Source organism: Leucoraja erinacea, chromosome 25 (assembly GCF_028641065.1).
Source record: "Leucoraja erinacea ecotype New England chromosome 25, Leri_hhj_1, whole genome shotgun sequence".
In the NCBI taxonomy this organism is placed as follows: domain Eukaryota; kingdom Metazoa; phylum Chordata; class Chondrichthyes; order Rajiformes; family Rajidae; genus Leucoraja; species Leucoraja erinaceus.
The window spans coordinates 16,607,302-16,620,949 of record NC_073401.1 but is presented as its reverse complement, the minus strand read 5'-3'; the positions used below and the strand labels follow the sequence as shown (position 1 = coordinate 16,620,949).

General features: G+C 48.8%; 1 protein-coding gene across 1 annotated transcript; it reads left to right on the top strand.

The window, feature by feature from the left end:
- The first annotated feature begins 3,021 nt into the window (after positions 1–3,021).
- On the top strand, positions 3,022–10,011 carry rtn4r (reticulon 4 receptor). Its single transcript, XM_055655868.1, has 2 exons — positions 3,022–3,521; positions 7,926–10,011. Exons 1-2 carry the CDS (start codon positions 3,512–3,514, stop codon positions 9,365–9,367), a joined length of 1,452 nt encoding a protein of 483 aa, XP_055511843.1. The 5' UTR covers positions 3,022–3,511; the 3' UTR covers positions 9,368–10,011.
- Positions 10,012–13,648: the final 3,637 nt, after the last annotated feature.

The following is a 13,648-nucleotide window of genomic DNA, read 5'->3' as shown; positions in this document are numbered from 1 at the left end:
TATTAGTTTCACTGTCGTTCTGTTGAGTTTCATTTTTAGTATAAATAATTATCACCTAGCCCACAGCCAACAATGGACCATTGTGGGCTCCACCTTTCCTTGATCACCGTTACTTTTTGGATATCTTTCATTCATTTTTTCTATATCTCTCTCTCTATATCACCGTCCACATCTCTCGTTTCCCTTTCCCCTGACTCTCAGTCTGGAGAAGGGTCTCGACCCGAAACGTCGCCAAATCACTTTCTCCGGAGACGCTGCCTGACCTGCTGAGTTACTCCGACTTTTTGTGTCCGTCTTGAGCTTTTTTACATCATTCTTCTCAAGGAGGAAACTATTGCTGACATTGCAGCAAAGGTAACTGAGATTCCGGTTGGGCTAATATCTTGACATGATGCTTGTGGAACAGCGAGCGACACAAAAGTGGGTAAATCACCTGCTCCATATGGAATGTCTCTGAGGCTGCAGATAGAAATGAGAAAGAAAGTTGCTGGGAAGGTGGGGGGGGGGGACAGGGGGGGGGGGGGTCTTGGGCTTTTCCACATCATCTTCATGTCATGGGTGGTCAGGGGGGGGTGGGGGGGGGGACACCAGTGGAGAAAATCATGGGAGGGGCAAGGTAAACATCCTGCCGACATTGGGGGGTAAGGCTGGCGAGAAAAGATCCCGGTGGGCTAATCATGATCTTGGCCGGATGCTTGAGGAACAGCGAGCGACACAAAAGTGGGGAAATGGAATCCTACTGGGGGTTCGTTCTTATCTTGGAATGGGGTCTGAGCGAGATAAGATAGCTGGGGGGGGGGGGGGGGGGGGGGGGGGGGGGGGGGGGGGGGGGGTGTACATGCTTGTGGAACTTCAAAGTCGACACAAAAGTGGGTAAATCACCTGGTCTCTGGGCTTCTGAGAAGAAAGTTGAGGTCCAAAGGTGGGTGGGGGGGGGGGGGGGGGGGAGAGGGGGGGACGGGGGGGGGGGGGGGGGGGGGGGGGGGGGGGGGTAGGGGGTGGAGAAAACCATCCAAATATTCATGTTCATAGATTCATGAGGGGCAAGGCCGGTGGGAAAGTGGACCGGGGTCTTACCTCCCAGGTCCTCAAGGCCGGCTGCGGGAGTCATTCCCGGAGCACAGAGGTGGCCGGGCGAGAAGGGGAACGTTGGCACCCTGAGCGTTCCCGGGCTGGCTTCGATTGGGTACCGCTCCTGCGCTCCATAAGACCCAGCACTTGGAAATTGCGCCAAATCTGGCGACTCAAAGAATGTCACAATAAAGCACTATTGGACTATTGAAATTCATAGTTATAAGAGCAGAATTAGGCCATTCGGTCCATCGTCAACTCCACCATGCAATCATGGCAGATCTATATTTTCCTCTCAAGTCCATTCTCCTGCCTTCTCCCCACAACCCCATCACCCCCTGACACCCCATACTAATCAAGAATCTGTAAATCTCGGTAAGTTATGAACTTATGACTCGCTGAGTTACTTCAACTTTTTGTGTCTATGAATGGAACCCTTGGTCGGGCTGTATGTGAATTTAATCATTCTTCAAAGTGCTGCGTGTGACCTTTTTTAAATTTCAAAAATGAATTTTAGTCTTAGTAAAAAAAAAATATATATATATATATATAAAACAGCAACCATGCAAAACTCGTAATAACATTCAATATTATTGGGCCTGCCTCCAGCTCTACCATGCGAGTGTATTCCCAACTCTAATAACCCAGTGTGCAGGAATGAACTGCAATTGCTACTTTAAACCGATAGATAGACACAAAATGCCGGAGTAACTCAGCGGGACAGGCAGCATCTCTGGAGAGAAGGAATAGGTGAAGTCTGATGAAGGGTCTCGACCCGAAACGCCACCTATTCCTTCTCTCCAGAGATGCTGCCTGTCCCGCTGAGTTACTCCAGTATTTTGTGTCTATGTTCTAATAAACCAGCAGTATCTGCACTTCTGTTTTTGTACACCTTGGTGAAGGACTTCCCTCTGGCCCCAGCTTCGAGTCGGACAACCCGGTTGACGAGGGTGAGCCGTTCCCTTAACACACAAGCCGCTTTCGACCTGCGGAAAGCCCCTGTAAAAAAAATCTGTCAGCGATCTGTACAAAACGCAAACCAACCTTCCAGTCTGAACGCAGATATCAGCAACACAGGAGCGCAATTCTTTTGCATGCCGACAGTCCATTTATTTAAGCGACTTGGTTTTTTTAATTAATTATTTTAACGCCCTGCTGTCCCCCGTTAAGACAGAGTTGGGTAATTGCCCCCTGGTCCGAACTGCACCCTCAGCGGATGTGGACATAAACTTTAATGGTTTTTCTAGTTCTTCTTCTTGTTAAACTCAAGTCCCAATGTGCAGAGCCCGCGGATGCAGCGCCGCGGGATGGGGTGGTTCCCCCAGTGAAGTCTCTGCCTCTGGATCCGACCCGGCCCCGGACTAATGTCCGCATGTGGTTGAAGGGACACAGTGGAGGATTCTGCTTGTTCCGTGGCGAGAGCGCAGAGAGAGGGAGAGCCGCTGGATCGCTTCCTCCTCCAGCCCACGGCTGCTGCTTCTAACACACAAACAACTACAACGAGTACTACACTCTGCATCCCATCTCTACCCCCTACTACAATCAGTCCGAAGAAGGGTCCCCGCCCAAGACATTCCCTATCCATGTTCTCCAGAGATGCTGCCTGACCCGCGGAGTTACTCCAGCACTTTGTGTTTTTTTTTGTTTTGTAAAGTGGCATCTGCAGTTCATTGTGTCTCTGGTTGAACTCTACTCTCTCGCTCTCTCCCCCGGTGCCCTGCCCTCTATATCTCCCCCCTCCCCCCCCCCTCCTCAACTCCCCTTTACGCCGTCCTCTGTCCTCTGTCTCATGGTCTCCCTGTCCGTATCTTCACATCTCTCGCTTGTTCTTGCTGTCGTTTCTCACAGTGGCGCATCCTCCCCTCCCCCCCCCCCCCCCCCCCCCCCCCCCCCCCTCTCTCTCACACTCACACACACACACAATCTGCCGATGACAGATTCTCAGCACGTCGCCCACGTGAACCCGCCCCAGCAGCTCCATAAAACATTCATTCCCTTACTGCACCGTGAGCTTCATGCACTCGCCGCCCGGACTTGAATGCGGGTCACCTCTCTTCTCTCTCCGCTGCGGTAAAGGAGCCTGACACCGGGGTAGCCTTCAGCGTTGATCCTTTTATTCCCCGCTACCACCAGCATTCCTCCTCGTCCTCTCTCCCACTCCCCAATCTCGGGACTCATGGATCGGACTTTGCTGACTTCTGCCTCTCCTTGATGCTGGTATTTTACTGGATGTCGAGCCTGGATCAAGCCCGTCTCCATGCCTGACTCTGCTCACACCGGGAGACCCCCCTCTCCGAACTGCCGAGCCGTTTCAACTTTCTCTCCTCGCCTCTCCGCCTCCCCTCTACTAGAAAGGCGTTAGCGAGGTTTTTACTTGTCGGCCAGTCCAGCCTCGACTTCTGAAAAGCACCCCCGTTACAACAACTCCGCCTGCGAAAATATGGGTGAAGGTAGGTGAAAAACTACAGCAACTTTCTCTTAGAATAAGGATAAAACCTAAAAAAAAAAGATCATGCCCTTACATAAAAAGTGCGTGTTGCTGTTTCGCCGTGAGCCTGGAATCTGCTTGAAATAATTCCATCCTCTGACAATGTCAAGCAACAACCACCAAAACATTCGCGCTGATTAGGGTCGCGATGGTAAATTGCATCGCCTTGTGGTTGAAAGGAGGCGACTGTTGGGACAGTGGGTCTAGAGATATCCCCGTCTCTCTGTGGGATTCTCCCGAATGATCAATAATTCTCCCCCGGGGCTCGACTAGTCCCCGGTGAAAAGCAGGGGTGAATCACCCAAGAAAAGTTCCTCCTTTTCCCCCCACTCGGTGCTAATTAGGAAGATCAGTCGCTGTTGTGGAGGGGAGAGGGGACTGGGAAGCCAGGTTTGTACCGGGAGATCGCTTCTAATTAACAGTGGGTTTGACAGGTATGCAGAGAGTAGGGGTGCTGCACGGCGCTTTGCACAGAGCGCGGTGTCCCGAATGTTTCAGGACCTTGAAGTTTTCCCATTGCTGGCCCTCGACACCGCCTTGAGACAGGAGTGGGATAGGGAAAGGGGGGGGGGGGGGGGGTGGAGGGGGTGGGTGGGGGCGACTGAAGTTGCGCGCAGACCTACACTACGAGTGGGCAGAATGGGCGACGAGCGTCCGAACGAGGGAGGGATGCCGCGGAAATATGAGGCGCAGAAAGAGAAGGGGACGGGGGAGGGGGGGGGGGGGGGGGGGGTGAAATGATTTTAGAGAGAACGCGAGTTCGCTGGTTAGTTGCGCAGATAACAGCGGCTACACGATATAACTAGAGATTGACACACAATGAGACTGGGATGGGCAAGACGAAATAGGGCAGAGAGGTCCAGAGGGTAGAGCTTTAAAGGGAGAGGGGCAAAGTTTAAAGGAGATGTGTCAAGTTGTTTTTTGCACATATTTTCACCCGACAGGATGGTGGTGGTGGAGGCAGAAACGATATTGGAGTTTTAGATGCGTTTAGATAGGCACGTGGATATGCGGGTGAAAGAGGGATATGGATCATATGCACGTAAAAGAGGTTAGGTTATCTCGGCATGATCCGCACGGGTATTGTGGGCCGAAGGGCCCGTTCCTGTGCTGTTCTATGTACTATGTTATATGAGGGTATGGTGTCCAATTAGTTAAAGCTGCGAATATATATGTGAATGGACTGCAATAAAATGGAGAGATGGGATGATTGAAGTGAGATACAGCTGAATAGAGATACGCAGGTGGAAATTGTTAAACTGAGAGACGGCAAGAACGAGAGATACATGTGTTGGAAGCACTTAGGTGTTTCCAAGAGGGAGGGTGAGGAGAGAAAAATGAAACGGACAGACGCAGGGTGAGAAAGAGACAGAGAGGGTGAAAGAGACGGAGAGAGAGAGAGAGAGAGAGGGAGCGAGACAGAGAGTGAAAGAGACAGAGAGAGAGAGAGAGAGAGACAGAGAGAGAGTGAGAGACAGAGAAAGAGACAGAAATAGAAAAAGGCAGAAGTGGGGAGAAAGAGAGCGAAAGAAAGAAAGACAGACAGAAAGAGAGAAAGACAGACAGAGAGAGAGAGAAATAGAGAAAGGCAGAGAGGGAGAGAGGGAGAGAAGAGGGAATGAATCAGCTAACGAGGAAACGTGGATTAAAAATGAGAGAAAATGAAAAAAAAAACGAACAACAAAAAAGAGATGGTAAAATATACGTCGCTGTGGCGCATAGAATAGAAAATGGGACAGTGGAGATGCGATTTAGCAGCGACCGATAGCAGCAAGTGCAGTGGTTGCAATGAAAAGTCTTAAGATTTGGTCGGATTTCAACAAAATGAAACGAATATTTCCAGAAGACAGATAGACATAAAAAGCTGGAGTAACTCAGCGGGACAGGCAACATCACTGGAGAGAAGGAATGGGTGACGTTTTGGGTCGAGACTCCTCTTCAGACTGGTTAGGGATAAGGGACACGAGAGATATAGACGGCGATGTGAAGAGTTAATAATTATGAATGAAAGATATGCAAAAAAGTAAGGATGACAAAGGAAACAGGCCATTGTAAACTGTGTGTATGGTGAAAAGGAGAAGCTAGTGCGACATTGGGTGGGGTAGGGATAGAGAGAGAGGGAATGCCGGGGCTACCTGAAGTGAGAGAAATCCTAAGCCCAAGCGAAATATGAGATGCTGTTCCTCCAATTTGCGTTTAGCCTCATTCTGACAATGACGGAGACCGAGGACAGAAAGGTCTGTGTAGGAATGGGAAGGAGAGTTAAAGTGTTTAGCAACCGGGAGATCAGGTTGGTTCACGAGGGTTGAGTGCATGTGTTCCATGAAACGATGGCCCAGTCAGCGTTCGGTCTCGCTGATGTATGAGTCCACATCTCCAGAAGACAGGATTGTTTCGGCGAGGTTACCAAAGTAGGGTTATACATCCCAGTATGTCAGAGTTGTTTCATTCCCGCCCTCTATTCAATACTCGCTGTCAAATAGTCCCCTTGGTTAGTAACTCGCATCCACTGCAAGTCATGGAAAAGTACAACGCGGATATAGGCCGGCTATAGGCCATTCGGCCCGCCTTGTCCATGCCGAACTATTCAGCATTTGCCTGCATTTGGCCCATAGTCATCTGAACCCTATCTTTATAATCTGTCCAAACCCTTTTAAAAGTCGTAAATTTACCAGGTTCTATAGCTTCCTCTGGCAGCTCATTCCACATACAGATAACCTTCTGAATGAAAAAGTTACTACTGAGGTCCCTCTTATAGTGGTTTCCATCCAGAGCTGTCCGTACCCAACCTCAACCGCTCACGTCCACTCACCCACCCACTCCCCTCCATGTCCACTCACCCACCCACTCCCCTCCCGCCCCGCCATCCTTTCCTCCCTCATCCATGGAACATCCGTTAGGCGCGGAATAAACTTGCCACCTGAGATCTCCGTGGTGACGGGGAGTGGCGGGATATTGAACCAACTCCCATCGCTCTTGGCGTAAGGCAATGTGTTGTTGGTGCGAGGCCCCAAATGCTGGAGCAACTCAGCGGGTCAGGCAGTTTTCTCTGTGGAGGGAAATGAACAGACCACGCACGTTCTTATTGTAGTATGGGGTTGCGACTCAGAAAAATCTGCTTATATATTTAGGTATCCATCATCCATGCTTTTTTTTAAAATTTCAGTTATTAAGTTAAACCTCTTAGCACTGGTAATTCGGTACAGCTAGCAGTGTGTGTGTTTGTGTGTTTGTGTGTGTGGTACTTTATCTGTCCCATGTACCGAGGAAAAGTGAAAATCTTTTTTTTGTATACAGTTCAGTACAAGTATCACTATTCGTAAACATTTGGGGGGAGGGGGTGTTTGTTGTATGTTTGTGGTGTGTGTGTGTGGATGGATGTGTTTGTGTGTGTGTGTGTGTGTGGGTGTGTGTTGTGTTGTGTTGTGTGTGTGGATGTGTTTTGTGTGTGTTTGGGAGGGGTGATGCTTTTAGAAGCACCTTGAAGAGAAATTATAATGGTTTAACACCATGGAAAACAAGGAGCTGATATTATTTGGACTGCAAGCAGGTTATGCCCTCTAGATTAGTGATGGTGAATGGTGGGTGTTGCCATAGTATGGTGGAGTCTCCTCACAATTGACCGAGCAGCATTGGCGATGCAGCGAGTGACGTCCCTAACGGTTCCTCGTCTCTGCTGAGCGATCACCACAATACAAGGGACGTCCCAGATCCGACACATTCCCTACCCATCTTCTCCTTCTGAACCTTCTGAATTTGTAGTCGGCAGGGCCGTGCCTTGCGTTTCGCCAACTTGGATGAGTTGTGCACACTAACGTGCTGTTAGTGTCACCTTAAAACTGTCTAGTGAAGGTGATTTGACTATATTGTTGTCTAGTTTATTCAATTCCCTTAAGATTCTTACAAAGAATAAGTTCTTATAAATATCTGTCCTGGCGAATGGGTATTTGCTCCAGTGATGTTGCCTGACCCGCTGAATTACTCCAGCACGTTTTAATCGTGTTTTCCCGTTATTCTCGGTAAACCAGCACCATCAGTGCATTGTGTCTGCCTTAGCACAATGTCTTCGAATGCGAGTCCATTTCATGTGCAGGTTGGACTGACATTACCATTGAAAGACACAAAGTGCTGGAGTAACTCAGCGGGTCAGGCAGCATCTCTGGAGGACGTGGATGGGAGACGTTTTACTTTTTCTACAGGTTGATTGTGTTGGTGGAGAGGTGGAGGGGAGGGGGATAGCAGGAGGGGGGGGAGGGAATAGCAGGGGGGGGGGGGGGGGGGGGAGGACAAAGCCTGGCAAGTGATAGGTGAAAGCCAGCATCCGCAATTCCTTGTGTCTGACATGGCCATTGTCTTTATTTCGCAGGGAACAGGCTCCTCTTCCTCGCACTTTGCCTGCACTATCTCCCCAAGGCCGAACCGTGTCCAAAGGGTTGTACGTGTTACACCGAGCCCATGACAGTCAGTTGCCAACAGCAAGGGTTCCAATCAATACCCGAGGGGATCCCATTCCGAAGCCAACGGATCTTTCTTCAGAACAACAGGATACCCCTGGTGAGCTCCAGCAGTTTCAGTTCTCGGCAGAACCTGACCGTGCTGTGGCTGCACTCCAATAACATCAGTATCATCCAGTCCGGCGCGTTTGCTGGCTTGGAGCGGCTGGAAGAGCTGGATATTGGGGAGAACATCAACCTCAGGTCGCTGATCCCGACCGCTTTCAACGGACTGGTGCGGCTGCACACTTTGCACATCCACAGGTGCGGACTGGCCGACTTGCCCAAGGGCATATTCAAGGGGCTGAGGTCCCTGCAGTACCTCTACCTGCAGGGAAACGTGTTGGAGAAGCTGCGGGACGACCTGTTCGCGGACTTGGCCAACCTCACGTCTTTGTTCCTGCACGGCAACCGAGTCAAAGGCCTGACTGAGAACGTGTTCCGGGGTTTGAGCAACCTGGACAAATTGCTGCTGCATGAAAACCGGATCAGCGCGGTGCATCGCAGGGCCTTCCACGACCTGGGCAAGCTAGGGATGTTGTACCTCTTCAACAACAACCTCACCGTGCTGACGGGGCAGACTATGGAGCCGCTGGTGACACTACAGTACCTCCGACTCAATGGAAACCAGTGGATTTGCGACTGCCGAGCCCAGACCCTTTGGGAGTGGTTCAGGCGCTTCCGCGGGTCAAGTTCTGTATTGGAATGTCACATCCCCGCTCGCCTGTTCGGCCGGGATCTGAAAGCACTGAGCAGTCGGGATCTGGAAACGTGCCTGGAATCCTCCAACCAGATCCGGACCAGTATTTTCAGTACGAGAACCAGGTCTGGCAAACTGCCAAGCGCGCAACCGCCGCTGGATTCGCGGGATGGGTCTGTCGTGTGCTGCCAACCGGACCCTGACCAGTCCTCCATCACCTCGACCAAAGACAAATCCCCCCCGTCGTCCTACAACAGCAGAGGCTTCACCAACAACCCGCTGAAGGACAAAGAGAACATCTCCAAGACTAAGTACGCGGAGAACGATTTGTCAAAAAACGGAAGCTACAAAAACGGCTTGAGCGACGCTCCCATGGGGACCTACTCTGCCAAAATAGACCAATCGTTAGTCATGCTCAATCCTGAATTATTGGACAACCTAGAGTCCTCTACAACCCCCACGACTAAAAAGAAACGAAAATGCTATAAAAAGCCCAAGGCGGACTCGTCGCATTGCCGTCTTAACAACGGTTCAGGCGGAGTTATTGTGTGCAAGTCAGTACTACACTCAGCCTGGTTAATAGCCGTCTTACTGCTGCTTCGTTGCCAGGTGTAAACACTTCAAGCTTGGGCTGGGCTCGGCGACTACTTCCAACCGCTCCCAGCAAGTCGATTCTGAAGAGAGACTAGATCATAGGCGAAGAAAGCTCTGAACATTTGACAAGACAATTTGGATGCCTTTATAAAATACAAAACAAATGAGGGGAAAAAACGAACGCAAAATCGTGTATATACTTATATGTGCCCGAATTATTAAAAAACCAACACATACATCCTTCCAAATTCCATTGTGAATCAAGCTTTTCCAAGAAAATAAAAGGGCAGAAAAGATTTCTAAAAAATGTTTAATTTCCTGATCGAATAAATTTTCACAGCCGAGGGTCGACAACTTGAAAAAAAAAGCTGTTTGAGGATGAATCGATAACTGGGAATCTATGCTGCGGTTCTTGCAATTTCCGTCCTCAGTTTGATTTGATTTGATTTGATTTTCCCATGTGGGATGTAATGCACTGGGCATTTGGCTCTCGTCTCTCTCCCTTTCCCTCACTCTCTCTCTCCGCTCTCCAAGTACAGACTCTCAAACCTGTCGTTTCACTCCGCTGCATTTGTTACAGAATGCTGCCAAAATGCGTTTAATTTTACTTGTGTAAAAGGCTCAAAATATATTACAAAAAAATAAAAAGAGATTTTTCTAAGATATCCTTACGTCTAAGGGTTTTGTGCAATGAAACTTTTTTTTGGTTTGCAAATGTTGCTTTTGGAAAAGATTCCTTCCAAAGACGCGAGTTAATTCAACCTCGGAAGGAGTCGAGTCTGCCCTTGTTGAAAGATTAAAGTCGCTGCAAAGTAAAATGGAAAACCTAGGTGGTTGCCTGTAATTTGGGGGTGAGAATTGTTATGTTGCATTCAATAATTAAAGCCAGGAGCGATGCATTGAAGGGATCTGCGAATGCGTTTAATCCACGCTGGTTTGTAAAAAGTCAACTATGATGGAGAAGAGATTAGGGTCGGAAGATTAACTGGACGTTACAGTTATTACCGAGGCTGGAGGGGAGGCGCTGTGTACGTTAGGGGTGCAGCTAAACCGCTCGTGCTGCTGTTGAAACAATCCAGCCCCCTCCTCTTTGAGTTTAGGTCTTTATCCCTGCTTTCCCCACACCCCTAGTAACAGATTCCAGGCACATTTTACTGTCAGATAAACGGGTAGGGTGGGTGGATGTCAGGTGGATTGTAAAATTTTATAATATTTATATTATTGAGAAAATGAAACACAGCAAAGGTAGACACCAAATGATGGAGTAACTCCAGTCTCCCGATGGAAGGAAAAGAAGGGTCTCGACCCGAAACGTCATCCATTCCTTCTCTCCAGAGATGCTGCCTGTCCCGTTGAGTTACTCCAGCATTGTGTGTCTATCCTCGGTGTAAACCAGCATCTGCAGTTCCTTCCTACACAGAAACACAACAAAGCTGGCCCATTCCCATCGATTTACAAATCTTCATCTTATCTCCATTCAATCCATCCATCTTCCCCTCCTATGTTATGTGGCGTCTTTGCCGAAAGTCATGCGGATTACTTTGTGAGTGAACTGCGCTCCTCTTTAATGTGCAATGCCCGTTCGCTGGGGGGGGGGGGGGGGGGGGGGGGGGGGGGGGGGGGGCGGTTTGCGCGGTTCCGTGCGTCCAACAACTCGCACACATGCACCAAAACGCATACCAGTTATCGCGCCAGACCGATTGACTTCTCTGCTCTGCATGCCTTAGGAGACGTGTGGACTGTGCACACCAAAGAGGGCCTGGATTGCAAGAAGTATTTTTGCGCCTAACATCTGCAACCTTAGTGAGGAGATGGAACGGGTTCATCTGTCTAGACTCAATGGTACAACGGTACTTCAGTTGTCATATGAACCGTGGCACAGTGAAGGGCCGAGAACCTCACGCTGGGCTCCCTCCTCTGCCCCAACAATCTCAATGGCAGCGCCAGAGAAACAGACTGACCGCTTCCTCGCCTAGGTCGCCATTCTTGCAAACCATTTTAGCTCAATCTTTTCAGTGACTCGCTGCCCGACAATGTTGGTTTAGTAAATGCAATTATGGCCTCATAAGTGTTACATGTGGGGTAGCTGCGATGCGTACAATGTCCCGAATTGCAGTTAATTTGCACAGAGCTGTAAGGATTGTGACGTGTAGGAAGGACATGCAGATACACACAGAATGCTGGAGTAACTCAGGCAGGCAGCATCAGGCTGGAGTAACTAACTCAGACAGGCAGCATCAGGCTGGAGACTCAGCGGGATAGTCAGCATCTCTGGAGAGAAGGAATCGCCGACGTTTCGGGTCGAGACCCTTCTTCAGACAGGATTGAGAACTGCACCGACTTAACATGTACGAATTCTACCTGTCCAGTGCCATCTGTACTAACTCCATCCCGCAGAGCCCCTTTAGAAAGCTCATGCCTATTAATGTATTGTCTCTTTCCCCATGTTTATTCTTAATACATCTTTCCTGAAGACATTGCCAGCATGCAGATATACTGGCTAGTTCTGTTAGCGCAACTTACTCAAGTGTAAGTTGAGTTTTTATCTTGGAGCTGGATGAAATTGTGATCTTATCCTCACTCAATCCCCAATTAGTCAGTGGAAAATTATCCGGACTGTTAACAGCGAGGTACAAATACCCTCATTGCTGAAACCAGCCAACAATAGACGTTGGAAACTGATTTTTGGACTCACCTGTTACACGGGGGTGAATCGGCCGGTCAGATAATGGTTCATTCCCTCCCCAGATGCTGCCTGACCCGCTGAGTTCCTCCAGCACTTTGTATTTTGCTCAAGATCCCAGCGCTTGCAGTTCCTCGTGTCCCCACAAAATTGTCACCTTAGTATCTGTACATAGACACAACATGCTGGAGTAACTCAGCGGGACAAGCGACATCTCTGGAGAGAAGGAATGTGTGACGTTTCGGGTCGAGGCACTTCTTCAAACATTTATTTCTAGGTGGCACTTTCTATATTGGAGTCCCCAAGCCTAGAACATATATTGATGATACTATTGTCAGTGTAATTTGTTTAGTTATCACACATCCGTCCTGAATTACATTTCTCATCCTTGGTTGGAGATTGCTGTTGATGACTCAGAAACTCTAGGTTTCAAATCTCATTCCAGAAACTGAAAATGAAGACATGTAATCCAACAGGCCAGTGTGGAACTGAGGGCATGTGGCTAATCTAAGAAGCCTCAAAATATTGCTTAAGAAAGAACTGCAGATGCCGGAAATCGAAGGTACACAAAAATGCTGGAGAAACTCAGCGGGTGCAGTGCAGCAGCATCTATGAAGCGAAGGATATAGGCAACGTTTCGGGCCGAAACCCTTCTTCAGATTCAAAGGGTTTCGGCCCGAAACGTTGCCTATTTCCTTCGCTCCATAGATGCTGCTGAACCCGCTGAGTTTCTCCAGCATTTTTGTGTACCCTCAAAATATTGCTTCTGGTGGGTGTAAAATAGCCCCCTAAAGATCTATTGGAAATGGAGAGAAGCAAATAGGTAACGTTCATCAAATTAATGCTGCAACAAAATAAAATCTCACTGCTAGTCTAGACACAAAATACTGGAGTAACTCGGCGGGACAGGCAGCGATTCTGGAGAGTAGGAATGGGTGGCGTTTCGGGTCGACACCCTTCTTCAGGCTCACTGCTCGTTTGCCGGCTTACTGTGAGCGAAATTGTTCCTGCCGTCCAAAGTACGGATGGAATGGGTCCTGAGGTCAAGCAAGATGCTTTTAAATACATATCTTTTTTTGTTTGTGACATTAAAAGATGGAGACATGGAAATATTCTCGACCCGAAACGTCACCCATTCCTTCGCTCCAGAGATGTTGCCTGTCCCACTGAGTTACTCAAGCATTTTGTGTCTATCTTCGGTTTAAACCAGCATCTACAGTTCCTTCCAACACATAATGTTCAGCAGGATGTGGTCGGAGGGTGTTGGTGGAGGGAGATGCAGTGCACAATGAGATCAAACCTGCCAACCTGCTCTAGCTGAACGCCACCTTCAAGTATCCCCCAAATAACCGCGCACAAAATGTGTTAAATGCATAAGATCAAAAAACAATGCGGGCCAATGTTGTCAGAAACACATTAAAGAAATCGCTCAGCACTGGCAGGAATGTAAAACCTGGAACAAAACGACAGCAGAAAAACTAATAAGATTGCCAGAATATATTCCCATTCAATCTCGCTTCTTTTAATCATTTCTTTTTATTAAACATTGATGAAAGTCTTCGCTTCAGAGGCAGAGGTCTGTCTGTTCCTAAAATCAACGATAAATGAAGATTGGTCTG